This window comes from Zalophus californianus, chromosome 12 (genome assembly GCF_009762305.2).
Source record: "Zalophus californianus isolate mZalCal1 chromosome 12, mZalCal1.pri.v2, whole genome shotgun sequence".
Classification (NCBI taxonomy): Eukaryota; Metazoa; Chordata; class Mammalia; order Carnivora; family Otariidae; genus Zalophus; species Zalophus californianus.
This window is the reverse complement of record NC_045606.1, coordinates 62,483,536-62,499,245: the sequence shown is the minus strand read 5'-3', so window position 1 is coordinate 62,499,245 and position 15,710 is coordinate 62,483,536. Positions and strand designations below refer to the sequence as shown.

At 37.5% G+C, this 15,710-nt stretch overlaps 2 protein-coding genes across 3 annotated transcripts in view; both read right to left on the bottom strand.

Moving 5' to 3' along the window:
• AVL9 (AVL9 cell migration associated) overlaps positions 1–15,710 on the bottom strand; it is a 65,196-nt gene that overhangs the window by 42,762 nt on the left and 6,724 nt on the right. The window lies entirely within an intron of this gene.
• Positions 952–3,185, bottom strand: LOC113911795 (NADH dehydrogenase [ubiquinone] 1 beta subcomplex subunit 1-like). The gene is made up of 2 exons (XM_035723384.1): positions 3,123–3,185; positions 952–1,278 (listed from the first exon to the last, which is right to left on the bottom strand). The coding sequence occupies exons 1-2, from the start codon at positions 3,183–3,185 to the stop codon at positions 1,024–1,026; spliced, it is 318 nt and encodes a 105-aa protein (XP_035579277.1). The 3' UTR covers positions 952–1,023.

Below are 15,710 nucleotides of genomic sequence, written 5' to 3'. Positions count from 1 at the left end.
ATTGAGTAGAAGAGGTCCAACAAAGAAGCCTGAGAAGTGTGAGCCAAGGTCTAGGTTTGCTTCCCATCAACTGTCTCCCTTGCAAAAAAAAACAAAAAAACAAAACAAAACAAAAAAACTGGCTCCCTTGCTCACAATACTTGTAGCTCTGAGCTATGTTTTTCATGGGGGTTGGCAGGAGGATTGAATGGGCGAGCATTAATCAACATTTCAGGTTTTTTTTTTAAATATTGAGAACCGATCAATGAAAAGTTCAAAGAAATCTCTCCAACACTGTGTCCTTTAGAAATAAAGTTTTTAGTATACACCCTCAGCTTCTGATTACCCAAGTTTATCAGCATTTTCTCTGTGTTTCTATTTCCTTTTGTTACTTCAATGAGACTTTTGGAGAGGAAGGAAGAATTAAACGCATGGGACTTGGATTATCATATTGATTTATAAGTTCTAGGTGATTTACATTTAATTTTCTTTCAAAATATATTTATGCAGGAATTTATACTGCAATAGTAGTAATATACAGTTGCTCCTTGAACACAGTTTTCAACCACATAGGTCCACATACAGGTAAATTTTAATACAGTACAGTACTATAATGTATTTTCCCTTCTGTATGATTTTCTTAACATTTTCTTTAGCTTACTTTATTGTAAGAATACAGTATATGATACAAATAACATCCAAAATATGTATTAATCAACTGTTCATGTTATCAGCGAGGCTTCCAGTCAACAGGCTATTAGTAAAGTTTTGGGGGAGTCAAAAGTTATACATGGCATCTCTAACCCCCACATTGTTCGAGGGTCAACTGTATACACTAAAGTTGGAATTTGAGATTAAGAATCACTTTTATTTTTTTTTTCCAAGTACTCAATAATTTATTTTTAAGCTAAGTGTGCCTATTACTTGAAATGTGGAAGACTGCTTCGGCATAAAAAGAATCACACTTCAAACTAAATAACGAATGTGTTATTTCTCTCCTAATTTTTAAAATATGAACATTCTGTAATTCAGTCATGGGGGCCTTTACTTCCAGGTGACTTCTTCACTGGGTCTCAATTCCCTTTTAAACAACAAACTTTTGTTCCGGAAGGCAGTCAGCTTTTCATCATTCTGTCTAGATAACATCCAAGGACAAACCCCATGGGCAGGCACAAGTATATGTACCCAGTGGTCACGAACAATCTGAATTATGTTCATCCTGAGTGCTGCGGCCTTGACGCCAAAAACGACCCCACGACCAAGGGCAGCGACGACCCAAGAATCACTTTTAGATCCTACCTTTAATGTGGAGAGATATGAGGCTCATATTCCCACACCTCAATGGAATGAATCAAGCTGCCACTTGAGTCACAGGAGAATTATAAAAGAGCTTTAAAAATGATTTTTTAAATAGGTGACCTAGGTCCATATTTACAATCTTTAAAAATACTAAGAAGGACTATACACTAAGAAGACTCCCTCCCACCCTTGACACTACCACTCTGGCCACCCAGTCATCTTCCTGCCCCTACCTTCAGAAGCAACCATTGTTTTCAGTTTGAAAGGATTTTTAAAAGGTTTGAGTTATGGATGGAATAACTTTTCTCTCAGAGATCAGTCATTTAAGATCAGTTAGCTGAAGGCTGAGTATAGATAATCTCAAATTACATTTTGCATTTCTCTATCTTTTCTATGTATCACAGAGATTTCACATATTGTGTGGAGGAAAGTAGAATGTGACAAAGAGGTAATGGAGACTTATTCAAAGCTGATACTATGAAGCTGGTAGTTACAGAGTTAAAAAAAAAATTCAGAATTACTTCAACACCAAGAAAAAACAAAACAAAACCTAGAAACAAGGAAATAAATTATTGTATTTTATTGTAATCAATAACAAAGCCCAATATACACTTACTTATTAAGAAGTCTTGGTAATTATTACAACATGTTTTCTTTTGGGAAGCCACTGACCTTAATGTATAGCTATTTTATTTAAAAAACATTTAGTATAGTGTAAACATGCTTTTAAATAAATACAAACATCATGGACCCAAATTCTCAGAAGTCCATCATGAAATATGTTGCTCTTTATGTCCAAAACGTTTAATCTGAAATTCCAAAAGAAAGTAATACAATAATGCTCAACCTCATTTTTAATGATGGAAATGCAACTTGGAATAAAATTTTTACTATATTAAAAACATGAAAAAGATTATTAATATTTTGTGTTTACAAGAGTATGGGGAAATAAATAGGTGTAGCTATGGGAAGGTGAACTGGTAGAACAGTATGGAAGGCAATTTGGCAATATTATCAAATCAGTAACACATTTACCCTTTGACCCAGCAGTTTTAGGAATTTATCCCGCAGGTACACTGATATATTCACACAGATATGTACAAGAATGTTCCTAGTAGGATTTATTGTCACATAAAAATTAGAAAACTAAATATTCATAAGAGTGATTACATAAATTTTACATCAGTTCTATACAGTTGTTAAAAAGAATGTTAGATTCACATATACTGATAAAGCAAGCTAGGTATGATATACAGTGTGGTAGGTAAAATAAGAGCCCTCCAGAGATGTTCATGTCCTATCCCTGAAATCTGTCTATATGTTACCTTACAAAGTAAAAGGGACTTTGCAGACACAATTAAAGATCTTAAGATGGGGGTTATTCAAGTGGGCCCACTGATTTCACAAGGGTCCTTTTAAGAGAGAAGTGTCAAAGATATCTGAAGATGCTAAGCTTCAAGATACTTTGAAGACTGAGGAGGGGACCATGAGCCAAGGACTGGAGGAGACTCTAAAAAGTTGGAAAAAAGCAATAAAATCGATTTTCCCTAAGTGCCCTGAAGAAACACAGCCCTGCTTGATTTTAGCCCAGAGAGATTTCTGATCTCCAAAACTCTATATTTGTGTTGTTTTAAGTCGCTAAGTTTGTGGTAATTTATTACACAGCAATAGAAAACCAGTACATACTGTTAAATTTAAAAAGCAAGCAGAATATCAGTAAATACAGTATAATCCTATGTATACTATGATTCCATTTATGCAAAAAATTATACTTCTGTATCTTTCTAAATGAATTTTTTAAAAACTTGCTTGAAAAGATACAAGCTTGACTGCTAACAGTTTACCTCTGGAGAATGGATAGGGTTGGGAATTGGAGATAAAGGGTGCTTCGCTTCGGCAGCACACATACTAAAATTGGGAATTGGAGATAAAGGAATATTCCTGTTTGTTGTTTTTTTTTTTAATCTCCATCTTCTTTTTTGGGAAAATTTCAAACTTACAGAGAAGTTGAAAGAAAATAAACAACCTTATAAACATCATCTATATTCACAAACTGCTAATTTTTTGGCCACATGTGCTTTTATCTGTGTTGCATGTGTATACACACACTTTTTCTGCATCACTTGGCAATAAGTTGAGATTATCATTACTTTTAAGTAAACTAGCATTTATTTTTAAATGGATATGCATTTCTTTTACAGTTAAAAAAAAAAAAAGATAACCACAAATAGCTCCTAGCTTTTGAAGGAAATCTTATTTTCATTCTATCCTTTTGGACACAAAGGGAGATACAGAAATCTGTCTTCCTTTCTGAAGACTTAGTTTAACAAGTTACCAACAGCCAGAGTTTAATATCTGATTGTTTGCTATGTTCAATATATTCTCTCAACTCCTCATTCTACTGAATGAAGATCTGTTTTGGGTGACTCTAGTTGGAACTTAAAATGAAGTCAACTCATAAAATTGTTGTAAGTGTAGATACTACATATACTCCAAGAATTCCATGGGTAAAATTAGGTTGGCTTTAGGCTGACATGGGCCCAGATTACTTATAATATTGTTTCTTTGGGGTATTAAAAGGAAACCCACAGGCCCAAGCCACTTAGGCCAAGTCACCAAACGGCTTAATACCTAACACCTGGGGCGCCTGGGTGGCTCAGTCGTTAAGCGTCATCTGCCTTTGGCTCAGGTCATGATCCCAGAGTCCTGGGATCGAGCCCTGCATCGGGCTCCCTGCTCGGCAGGGAGCTTCTCTCTCCCCCTTAGCCTGCTTGTGTTCTCTCTCTGGCTGTCTCTCTCTGTCAAATAAATAAATAAAATCTTAAAAAAAAAAAACCTAACACTTAACCATAAATTCCAACCTCCCCACAAAATGTAGTCTTAACTAGTGAGTCTGGAACTTTCTGATCAGCACCCTATGAGGTAATCTGTCATATGGGCCCTCTCTCTCCCTACAAAGGAAGAGGAGGTGATTTACCTAAGAGAACACCCCCCCCTTCTCCCAAGGGAAAGTGACCGGGCCCTGGAACAATCCTTCCTTCTCTTTTGCTAATAACTTGCCCTACCCTCCTTCTATAAAATCCTTCCATTTTGTACAACTCCTTGGAGTTCCCCCTACTTGCTAGGTGGGATGCTACCCAATTCAACAAATCACTTAATAAAGCCAATTAGTTTTTTTTTTTTTTTTAAAGCTTTTATTTGACAGAAAGAGACGCAGCGAGAGAGGGAACACAAGCAGGGGGCGAGGGAGAAGCAGGCTTCCCACCGAGCAGGGAGCCAGGACCCTGGGATTATGACCTGAGCCAAAGGCAGATGCTTAACAATTGAGCCACCCAGGCATCCCAAGCCAATTAGATCCTCACATTTACTCAGTTGAATTTTTGTTTCTTGACAGGTAGAATGTATTCAAAATTTCAAACCGCTAACTTTTGGGGCACAACTTTCTCATAAATTGTACACTGCCTGTACTGTGCTGTCAGCTCTCTAGAATTCTGCTGGTGTTACTTGCTACCACTAAATTCTTGCATTTGGAAACTGCTGAAGATGCTAATCAAGTTCAAAACAGTTCACAAACTCCGTTCTGTATCTACACATATACAACAATTTTCATGGTGATTTAGTATTGTTTCATTATTTAATCAATCCTCTATTGTTGAACTTTTTTTCTAGGTTTTTTTTTTCTTCTTACATCTTTATAAACTGTTTAGTACTATTCAAGTACGGCATAATAAAAAATATATACTGGGTCCTGCCCTTGGTTTTGGGCCTACAATTCCTAAAACCCTGGAATTTCCTGAGTGAAGGGAGCACCTTTTGTTATTTACAAGACAATTTCAACTGTACCTGGGTGTATCTAATGAGGGACTTGGTAGTGGTCGGTCTACTAAATAGCTTTAGGATGGGGCCTGGTCACCAGAAAGGCAGACCTCCAGGGAGGGCAGAGGGGCTGGAGATTAAGTACAATCACCAATAACTAATGACTAAATCAATCATGCCTATGTAATGAAACTTCCATAAAATCCCCTAAACAGGGGCACCTGGGTGCTCAGTCATTAAGCGTCTGCCTTCGGCTCAGGTCATGGTCCCAGGGTCCTGGGATCGAGCCCCACATCGGGCTCCCTGCTCAGCGGGAAGCCTGCTTCTCCCTCTCCCAATCCCCCTGCTTTTATTCCCTCTCTCACTGTGTCTCTGACAAATAAATAAATAAAATCTTAAAAAAAAAAAAAATCCGCTAAACAATAGGACTCCGAGATTCTGGGTTAGTGAAGACAATGAGGTGCCAGGAGGCTAGCATTTCCAGTGAGGGCATGGAAGCTCTGTACCCCATCCACCACATCTGGTCCTATGCATCTCTTTCACTTGGCTGTTCCAGAGTTGTGTCCCTTATAATAAACCAGTAAAGGTAAGCAGCATTTTCCTTAGTTCTAGTTGTTCTGGCAAATTACAGAACCTGAGACGGGGCCATGAAAACCCCTGAATTTGTGGCTAAACTGGACTCAGGCCTGGCATCTCAAGTGAGGGTATCTTGGGGGACTGAGTCCTTAAACTTATGGAGTTTGACACTAACTCTGGGTAGTTAGTGCAGAATAGGATTGAATTGTAGGATACCCAGTCGGTGTCTGGGGAAAACAAAACAAAGGCCATTATTTCCCAATCATTGGGACTGTAAAATCTTAAATCGTATAATCTTCATATTTTGAATACTGAATACTCTATAAACTCCCCTTTGGATATGTCCAAAATAATCCAGACAGATACAGTTCATGGCACAGAGGCTTAAGAGAAATTCTCATGGAAGTTACCTGAGATTCTCAAATACTCAGTTGAATCAAAAGGCAATTTAGACCATAATGCTAATTAAACTAAGCAATACCATGAAAAGTAAAGGTAGTTACCCCTGAAACAAATAATACATTACATGTTAATTAAAAAAAAAAGAAAAGTAAAGGTAGCTATAGTAAGCTACCTCACTGCACAACTCCAGTGGGAACCACCAACCGTACACTTTATGGGAAGGGTTCTCCCTGCAGCTACGCTGTGCAAAGTCTGTACAGGTGTATATGGCAGCCCTAAGTCTATGTGAAAAAAATCATTGACAAAACCAAAGTAAATCTCCAAAGACTTAAAAAAAAAAAAAAAAGAAACAGAATGATTATCATCTAGTAGGGTTACTATTAAATAATGGAAGTTCACAGCCCAAACTCTTAAGTTAAATTTGAGATCAAAAAAAGTATCTGGGGGTGCCTGGGTGGCTCAGTTGATTAAGTGTCGGACTCTTGATTTCGGCTCAGGTGATGATCTCAGGGTTGTGAGATCCAGCCCTGCCTCTAGTGGAGCTGGGCAGAGAGCCTGCTTAAGATTCTCTCTCTCTCTGCCCCTTCCCCACCTCTAAAAAAAAAAAAAAAAAAAGATCTAGTAGGACATCGGAACATACTGTGTGTGACAGATATACCAGATGTCTCCCCAAAAGGTAATGTTATTAAATCCTGCAAATGTCAAATATCTCTTTGTCAACTCATGTTCACGTGACTGAGTCTATTTTTATCCCAATTAGTAGTAGCATTTTACATACTTCCATGGTTATAGAAGAAGAGGGGAGAAGAGACAACGGCTGATTTCTAAAACGTAAAAGCAGAATAAAGATGCTCTAATCACAAGGAGTAAAAAGGCAATTTTTCTAAAGGCTAAATGAACTATGTAAGTAATGGTAATGTTTGTTCACACCCTGAATGGTAAAAATTTACCACCCATTTTCAGAGTTTACAAATCAAACTGTAAAGGTACCCCCTAGGGACACCTGGCTGGCTCAGTCAGTAGAACATGTGACTCTTAATCTCAGGGTTGTGAGTTCTAGCCCCACAATGGGCATGGAGCCTACTTTAAAAAAAAAAGTGTCCATTAGTCAGACTGCATTTATGTGGTCCTCAAAAACAAAAGATTGAGAAAACAACAGAACAGTAACACAGTATCCTGGTGTGAACTCTGCATACTTCAAAAGTACCCTCTGTTTGCTTTCTAACAATGAAACATCCATTCCACTGTAGAGAACCATACAACTAAGAGAAGCCACCATGCCAAAGAGCACACAAATTAAACACATGTGTAGTGCTCCTGATGGCAGAAGAAGTATGCTTCCTAGAGATGCTGAGTCAGCTGCTCTGCCTCTACTCCCTTTCCAGGCACCTCAGGGATTCCACCTACCTTAACTCAGAAGCAGAGCTGTTTATTTTCTTAACAGTTAAAACATTTTAGGTACCAAAGTCAAGGCCTTGTCATGTTTTTCTCTTTAAAGAAAACCCAGGATGGAGAAGACATGTCTTCTTGAAGTTACTTGCTTTGCGAAATCTCTAGAAGAGTCAACATTACAAGAGAACTGGCACTTTACCTCTTTAGTCTCTTAAAAAGTTGGCAAATGACTATACTTGTCAGCTGTTTATTTCTGAAACAGATTGTGCTTAGTATTCCTCTACCTCAGCATGATACATTATTTTATAGTTTCATGAGCACACTGGATGCCTAGAAAAATAAAGTGTATACTGTAAAACTGCAATGGTACTACTGAGACCTGCCAATTAAAACCAAGTTTTATTGTTTTTAAAATTAAATGGAAACAAAACAAAAATTAAATGAAACAAGTACCTTAGTTTAAAACATGTGCTTTTATATCTTTAAGTGAATAAAGGCTGCCAGTCCCATTTTTTCTAGAATTAAAGAACTATTATACTATTCCACATTTCTTTAAGATGAGGTACTTGGGCCTTTTGACTAGAACTGTCATCTTCCAGTAATTCACCAAAATGACCAACACAAAGGGAAAAAGAGAGGCACCAGCTATATTCTCTAGGCCTTTCAAAAACATGGAGTTGTTCCTTTGGCCACATACATGCAAATCTACAAGAAAGGTGATGCTGTGGACATGAAGGGAATGGGCACTGTTCAAAACTGAATGCCCCACAAATGTTACCATGGCAACACTGAAAGAGCCTATAGTGTTACCCAGCATGCTGTTGGCATTGTAAACAAACAAGGGCAAGATTCTTGCCAAGAGAATTAATGTAAGTACTGAGCATATTTTTTTCTTTCTAGGTGAGCATGGAGCCCAATACAGGGCTTGAACTAATGACCCTGAGATCCAGACAGGAGCCGAAATCAAGCATCAGATGCTTAACGGAGGGAGCCAACCAGGTGGCCCTAAGTACCTAGCATATTAAGCACTCAAAGATCCAAGATAGCTTCCTGAAGCATGTGAAGGAAAATGATCAGAAAAAAAAAGGAAGCCAGAGAGAGAGGTACTTGGGTTCAACTGAAGTGCGTGCCAGCCTGCTCCACCCAGAAAAGTACAGTTTGTGGAAACCAATGGAAAGGAGCCTGAGCTGCTGGAACCCATTCCCTAAGAATTCATGGCAGGATAAGTGTAAAAAAAAATAAAAGACCTCAAGACTGTAAACAGAAAAAAAAAAAAGAAAAAAAACCAGTTGAGGTACTTGGATTATGAATAAGAAAACAGATGATGTGTATTTTAATTTAAATAGAGAACTTTTTTAGGGGTGCCTGGCTGGCTTAGTCAGAAGAGCACGTGACTTTTGATCTCAGGTTTGTGAATTTCTCTCTCTCAAATAAATAAATCTTTTTAAAAAAGACTCTATTATATGGAAGAACATGACATTTTGTTTATCAATATTAACTACATAATATGAGGAAAGCTGATTTTCATACTAAAGGCACTTGGAAGAACTAAAATTAAGACTTCAATATCCTGTTTTTCTACTTTAAAACCACTGAAACTTTACATAAACATACAAGTTCATTAACATTAAACTGTGTATACATAGCCAATTAAAAGTCTATAAAAGACTTTACAGAGCCATGCTCTTTTTAAAATTATTTCTTCCAGAAAGGAAAAATCTTTACATATGAAGAGTGAAATTGAGAAACTCTACTAGTAAGTATTCATCTCCATTCATTTCAAATATATCTGAGAATAAACAGCATTATTATAAGGATTTGGCATTCATTGAAATACCATTATTTGCAGACCTACAACTCACAAATCAGAAACGCCATCAGATATGGAGTCAATGAGTTTGTGTTTCAGAGAAATAAAGTGCCATTTATTTCCAGTAATACCAGATTAGTTTTGTAGTGCTACTTTATGTAAAGCTTGGTAAAGATAGCTTCAAATGTATTTACTAATTATGAGCTCTTACTTAGAAGTAAAAAATAGTTTTGAAGGATCTTAAATGTATTTGACTCTCTAGGTCTTTTATGTTACAGAAATCCAGGACTCCTATATTATCCAAGGTTCCAAGTAAAATAAACACTTTGGTCATATAGCACAAATGTGTATAACTACATGGGGAAAAAAACCAACTTTCATAAACGTTTTTAAAACCTGATAGTTTAAAAAAAAACACAAATTTTAAAGTAAAATGTTGTTATATTTGTAATATCCCCAAACTGGGAACAACAACTCACATGTCCATTAACAGGAGAAAGGGTCAGGATGGCATACAAATATATTATACAGACACTAGTGGCAAATCTATGGTGACACAGGTCAGAAGAGCGGTAACCTTCAGGCAAGTCATGACCAGGAGGGAACGCCTGCATGGATCTTCTGAAGTGCTGGAATTAATTCTGTCTCTTGATCTGGAGGGTGACTACACGGATGTGTGTGTACGTAAAAATGAATCAAGCTGCACCCATAAGTTGTATATACTTAACTATTGATAAATTATACCTTAAGAAAATCAAATACTGCGGGGGCGCCTGGGTGGCTCAGTCGTTAAGCGTCTGCCTTCGGCTCAGGTCATGACCCCAGAGTCCTGGGATCGAGCCCTGCATCAGGCTCCCTGCTCACGGGAAGCCTGCTTCTCCCTCTCCCACTCCCCCTGCTTGTGTTTCTGCTGTTGCTATCTCTCTGTCAAATAAATAAATAAAATCTTTTTAAAAAAGGAAAATCTAATACCACTAAACCTCAATTTCCTTATCTATAAAAGAAGACTAATATAACCTTGGTGTATTGAGAGGAATAAATGGGATAATAAACACACACCTAGCACAGTACTCAGTATATAGCAAACATTCCATAAACAGCAGCTATTATTATTGCTAATATTTTCATAGAATAGCAATGATAAATTGCATGGTGACTAAACTTTATATTGGTATAAGCTCTTATTAGTTTTTTAAATCATTCACAAAGGTAGGAATTATATTTAGGGCATACTTTATGGAATTTAGAATCTTTGCTACAACTTGTTTACAAAGAGTGGAGAAAATCACTGTACTTGATGGAAATTTATGCTTTCAGCACATAAGTTATATTAGCATCCACGAGATGTCTGGGTTTTTGTATTAAACTATAGCTTTTATGTCTCTGAAGATACCATGCTTATTTAACACAATACATGAGGACAGGACATAAAAAAAGATTGAGCCATTGTTTCTTCAAGCTCTTCTTTTTCCCCTCAATTATTACTTTTAAGGCTCAAAATTGAAAGACCGCAAATGGAGAATTTTTGCTAAGTCCTATCTCTGCACAAATAGGAGTTTAAATGAAGAAAATCATATAATAGTTTTTGAAATAGTCCTTTCTTTTTTAAGATTTTATTCACTTATTTGAGAGAAAGAGAGCATAAACAGGGGGAGGGGCAAATGGGGAGGGAGAAGCAGATTCCCCGCTGAGCAGGGAGCCTGATGCAGGACTTGATCCCAGGACCCTGAGATCATGACCTGAGCCGATGGCAAACGCTTAACCCACTGAGCCACCCAGGTGCCCCCGAAATAGCCCTTTCAAAAGTATTGAAGGATGAAGAATTTTGTGATTTTTTTACAAGGAGAAAGGTTAAAAAATCCTTTTTTTTTAAAGATTTATTTTTTAGTGATCTCTATACCAACATGGAGCTCAAACTCACAACCCCAAGATCAACAGTTGCAAGCTCTGTGGACTGAGCCAGCCCTAAAAAATAATTTTAAATTATTTAGATTTGAGGTGTTATTACAAAATATAAAAGGCAAAGTATAAAAGGCAAAGATCTTAAGTGTACAGAGTTCATTGGTTTTGATGATTTATACAGCTACAGGCAACCACTCCATCAAGACACAGCATTATCAACATCCTAGAAAGTTCCTCTCTTCAGACTGCTATCAACAAACACTAGTTCTGCCTGTTGAATTGAAGGGTATGTTTCTGAATGTAGACCATGATGATGGGTATTTAGCAAATGTTTGTTGATTTCATCTTATAATAATGTAAGTGAAAGGGAATCTTAGCAATCATCTATTTTAAAACCCTCATTTTACAGATGAAGAAACTGAAGTCCATAAACATTAGGCAATTGCCCTAGGTTGCACATTTAATAACCATTAGCGTCAAACTAAAACTCAGGCATCTTAATTACCAGATATACTTTGCTATTATTCATGCAGAGTGGTAAAAGAGAATCTATCAGAGCTGAAAGTACAAAGGAATATTAGGAATACTATATACAAAGTTCCTCTACAATGGAAGAGATGTGACAAGGATTTGTATTAAACATGGTGGAATGACAGAAACTGCTCTTTTTCTTCTTTTTTTTAAAGATCTATTTATTTATTTGGTGGGGGTCAGGAGGGAAGGCAGAGGGAGAGGGAGAGCCTTAAGCAGATTCTGCCCTGAGCACGGAGCCCAAGGTGGGGCTCAATCTCAGGACCCTGAGGATCATGACCTGAGCAGAAACCGTGTTGGCCGCTTAACCAACTGAGCCACCCAAGTGCCCCAATACCAGTCTTTTGGATGAGAGGCTATAAATAGAACATTGTTTATTTGTAGGTTATTGAAAATATATACAAAGATGATATCACAGCTGCAAAAACTATTTTCTTACAGGAAAAAAATTAATTAGAAACTTCCTAATAGGGCGCCTCGGTGGCTCAGTTGTTAAGCGTCTGCCTTCCGCTCAGGTCATGATCCCAGGATCCTGGGATCGAACCCCGCATCGGGCTCCCTGCTGGGCGGGAAGCCTGCTTCTCCCTCTCCCACTCCCCCTGCTTGTGCTCCTGCTCTTGCTGTGTCTCTGTCAAATAAATAAATAAAATCTTTAAAAAAAAAAAAAAAAGCTTCCAAACAAAAGATTTAAATCAACTTATTTTAATGAACTCTACCTTAGCCATCTTTTTTTTAAAGATTTTTATTTATTTATTTGACAGAATGACAGCAGGAACAAAAGCAGGAGGAGTAGGAGAGGGAGAGGGAGAAGCAGGCTTCCCGCTGAGCAGGGAGCCCGATGCGGGGACTCGATCCCAGGACCCTGGGATCATGACCTGAGACGATGGCAGACGCTTAACCAACTGAGCCACCCAGCTGCCCCACCTTCACAATCTTTTATATGTAATTTTATTTTTTTAACATTTTTATACTGAATTTTTACATGGTAAAAAAGATTTCAACTTCTGGTAGTGCACTACCCCCATCAGAGTCTAGCAAATTACTAACATCACCCGTGAAAGCCATGGGGGCAGGAACAGGTTTCATTAACAACCCTGCAGTCATTTCCTCGTACACAAATACTTAATATACATTGTGACAATGAGCATCAATTGGAGGAAGAAAATGTTAAGTGCAGAAGACCATATTTGAAATCTAACCCAAACACAGTTTATTTAGAAGTCAGACTTCTGATTATTACCTAGACCACTGTCAAGAACCAGAAACAAGCGAGAAAAGCATCTAACCAACTATCATAAAGCAAGAAGGCTTTAGGTCTTCTTTAAAATGTATGACTAAGGGGCGCCTGGGTGGCTCAGTTGGTTAAGCGACTGCCTTCGGCTCAGGTCATGATCCTGGAGTCCCTGGATCAAGTCCCGCATCGGGCTCCCTGCTCGGCGGGGAGTCTGCTTCTCCCTCTGACCCTCCCCCCATCTCATGTGCTTTCTCTCTCATTCTCTCTGTCTCTCAAATAAATAAAATCTTTAAAAAAAAAAATAATATATTTAGAAGACGGGGTATCCCAGTCTATGGAAGAAAAAAAGCAACAAGTAAGAAAACAGGGAGGGGACGCTGAACACTACAACACTGTGTTTGGGTCAACACTGAAGAGTGGCTGCTAACTTCTCTGTCATCTCCCTCTCTATCAAAAGCCTAGCTGAGTCAGAAGGCATGTGCGAAATACTCTATGTTAAAATAAACTAAGAATGCCACAGTACAAGTAACATTTGTTATGAAGGCAGAATCATCCCGACTAACTTATAACTTAAATTGTGTTCAGCATGTTCTGCTTCAAAATCCATTTTACCAAGATCTCCATGAAAAAAAGACAGCTTAAAATGAAATCTCCGTATTTAGGCAAAAAGGAGCAACGATTCCACCACAAGGATATTCTTTGTAGCACTATTCAAAATAGCAAAAAATTGTGGAGTACCACCTAAGTGTCTAAAATGAATAATTAAAAATTTCCCCAAAATACTATTTAGCTTTTTAAAAATGCTATAATTCAATATTTATTAATATGAAAAGATATTAATGGCACAATTACATAAAAAAGGCAGGTCATAAAACCTGATTATAGTATAATGTTATTGGAAAAAAGTTACGTATATTTTAAAAAAAAAAAGTAACTGGAGAACTGCAGGGATAGTCATCAATTCTTAAGAGCAGATTTTTTTAGGATATAGGATTTTAAGTGTTAGTTTTCTTTTTTTCTTCCCTACATTTTCTCACTTTTTTACTAGTGAGTACATATTATTTCTGATAAATGCTGTTTTTTAAAATAACTGGAATGATTTAAAAATTGCCCAAAATATCAATTTAAATAACATCCTCTAAAAATATCCTACGAACAAACCTAGGTTTTAACCTGATGGTATCTTAACCAAAGAACATAACAGGGCCAGTCTTTCTCAAAATTATTAAGTAAAGACTCCTCTTTCTCTATGTCTTTATCTTCCCCTTCCCCATCCCCAGTAGACCAGAGTCCTTCTGCAGACTGCCCTTATCTAGCAAAATCCATGATCCTCAAAGGATGTGAATCACATTATACCATAAGGGAGAAGGTTATTCACGAAACATAAGCATTTTACTAGGGAATCAAAGACTTAAGCCAATGAAATCTTTTTTCAGGACAGTTTCTCTGAGTAGCTAAAAAGAATCTTTAGATATTATTCCTTCCCTAATCTCTAACTCCCCAAAAGTTTGTTCTTTCTGTTCCAAAGGGCTTATATTCCAACAAGAATCACAAACAATACTCCAATGTTTCAGCATGGTCACCACAGGATTCCATCAACAGCAGGTGCCAAAACTACATGCTTGTCGGGCAGCCCAAAACCTCAATGGGTCAGGGCTTGGCACTATTACCCTAACAAACCACCCCCCCCAATCTCCTAAACCCAGCTCTGAATTTGCAATATAACACTCTGCTACTCATGGAGATTTTCCCATGATCAGCCCACCTAGACCAAGAGGAAAATGTCCGTTTCTCTTCCCTACTTCAGTTGCTTTATTCACCTTGGAACTAGTATAAACATTGATTCCTAGTTCTTTCATAATTCTATTTTTTAAAGAAGTACATCCTGGTAAAACCAGTTTATTCAAGAATTTAAAACTGCTAGCTATGTATACAAAACTATGAACTCTATCAGAACAGTGGTAAAAAAATCAGTAATAATTCCAACTTTTTATGATATCACTTTGGAAAATAACAATTCCCTATTAATTTCAGTGTTTAAAAAAGTTCCAACCTGGGGCTCCTGGGTGGCTCAGTCTGTTAAGTGTCCAACTCTTGATTTTGGCTCAGGTCATAATCTCAGCGTCTTGGGATCAAGCTGTGCTCTGTGCTCAGCATGGAGTCTGCTTGAGATTCTCTCTCTCCTTCTCCCTCAGACCTCCCCCTCCCTCTCAAAAAAAAAAGTTCCAATCTATTTATGAAAGAACCAAAAAGTTTGATATTTATTTTGCCAAAAATCATGCTAATCTGACAAATACAGTTTACATATTTACCACCACAAATAAGGAACAAAAGTCTGGAACACATAATCTATAACAAACTACTATAGATAAGGTGTACATAAATTACATCACATCAGAGAGTTTTTGTTCTCTTATTATTCCCCCAGGTGTTGCAGGTGAGTTTTTAAGGAAGAAGAGTCCTTTGTCAAATGCTAAATTAAAAAAAAAAGTTCAGGGGCGCCTGGGTGGCTCAGTCATTAAGCATCTGCCTTCGGCTTGGCTCATGATCAAGCCCCGCATCGGGCTCCCTGCTCAGCAGGAAGCCTGCTTCTCCCTCTCCCATTCCCCCTGCTTGTGTTCCCTCTCTAGCTGTGTCTCTCTCTGTCAAATAAATAAATAAAATCTAAAAAAAAAAAAAAAAAATTCAGCAAAAGAGTTGAATGGATATTTCAAAACTATTTTAAATGTCAGTACTTTCACTTAAAATGATCTAAATGTGAAGTGTATC

Coding starts and splice junctions, on each gene's coding strand:
- LOC113911795 (XM_035723384.1), bottom strand. CDS start 3,185: ATGTGTGCTGCCGAAGCGAAGCACCCTTTATCTCCAATTCCCAACCCT. Junction 1,279..3,122: donor ACCCTATCCATTCTCCAGAG/GTAAACTGTTAG, acceptor TCCACATTAAAG/GTAGGATCTAAAAGTGATTC.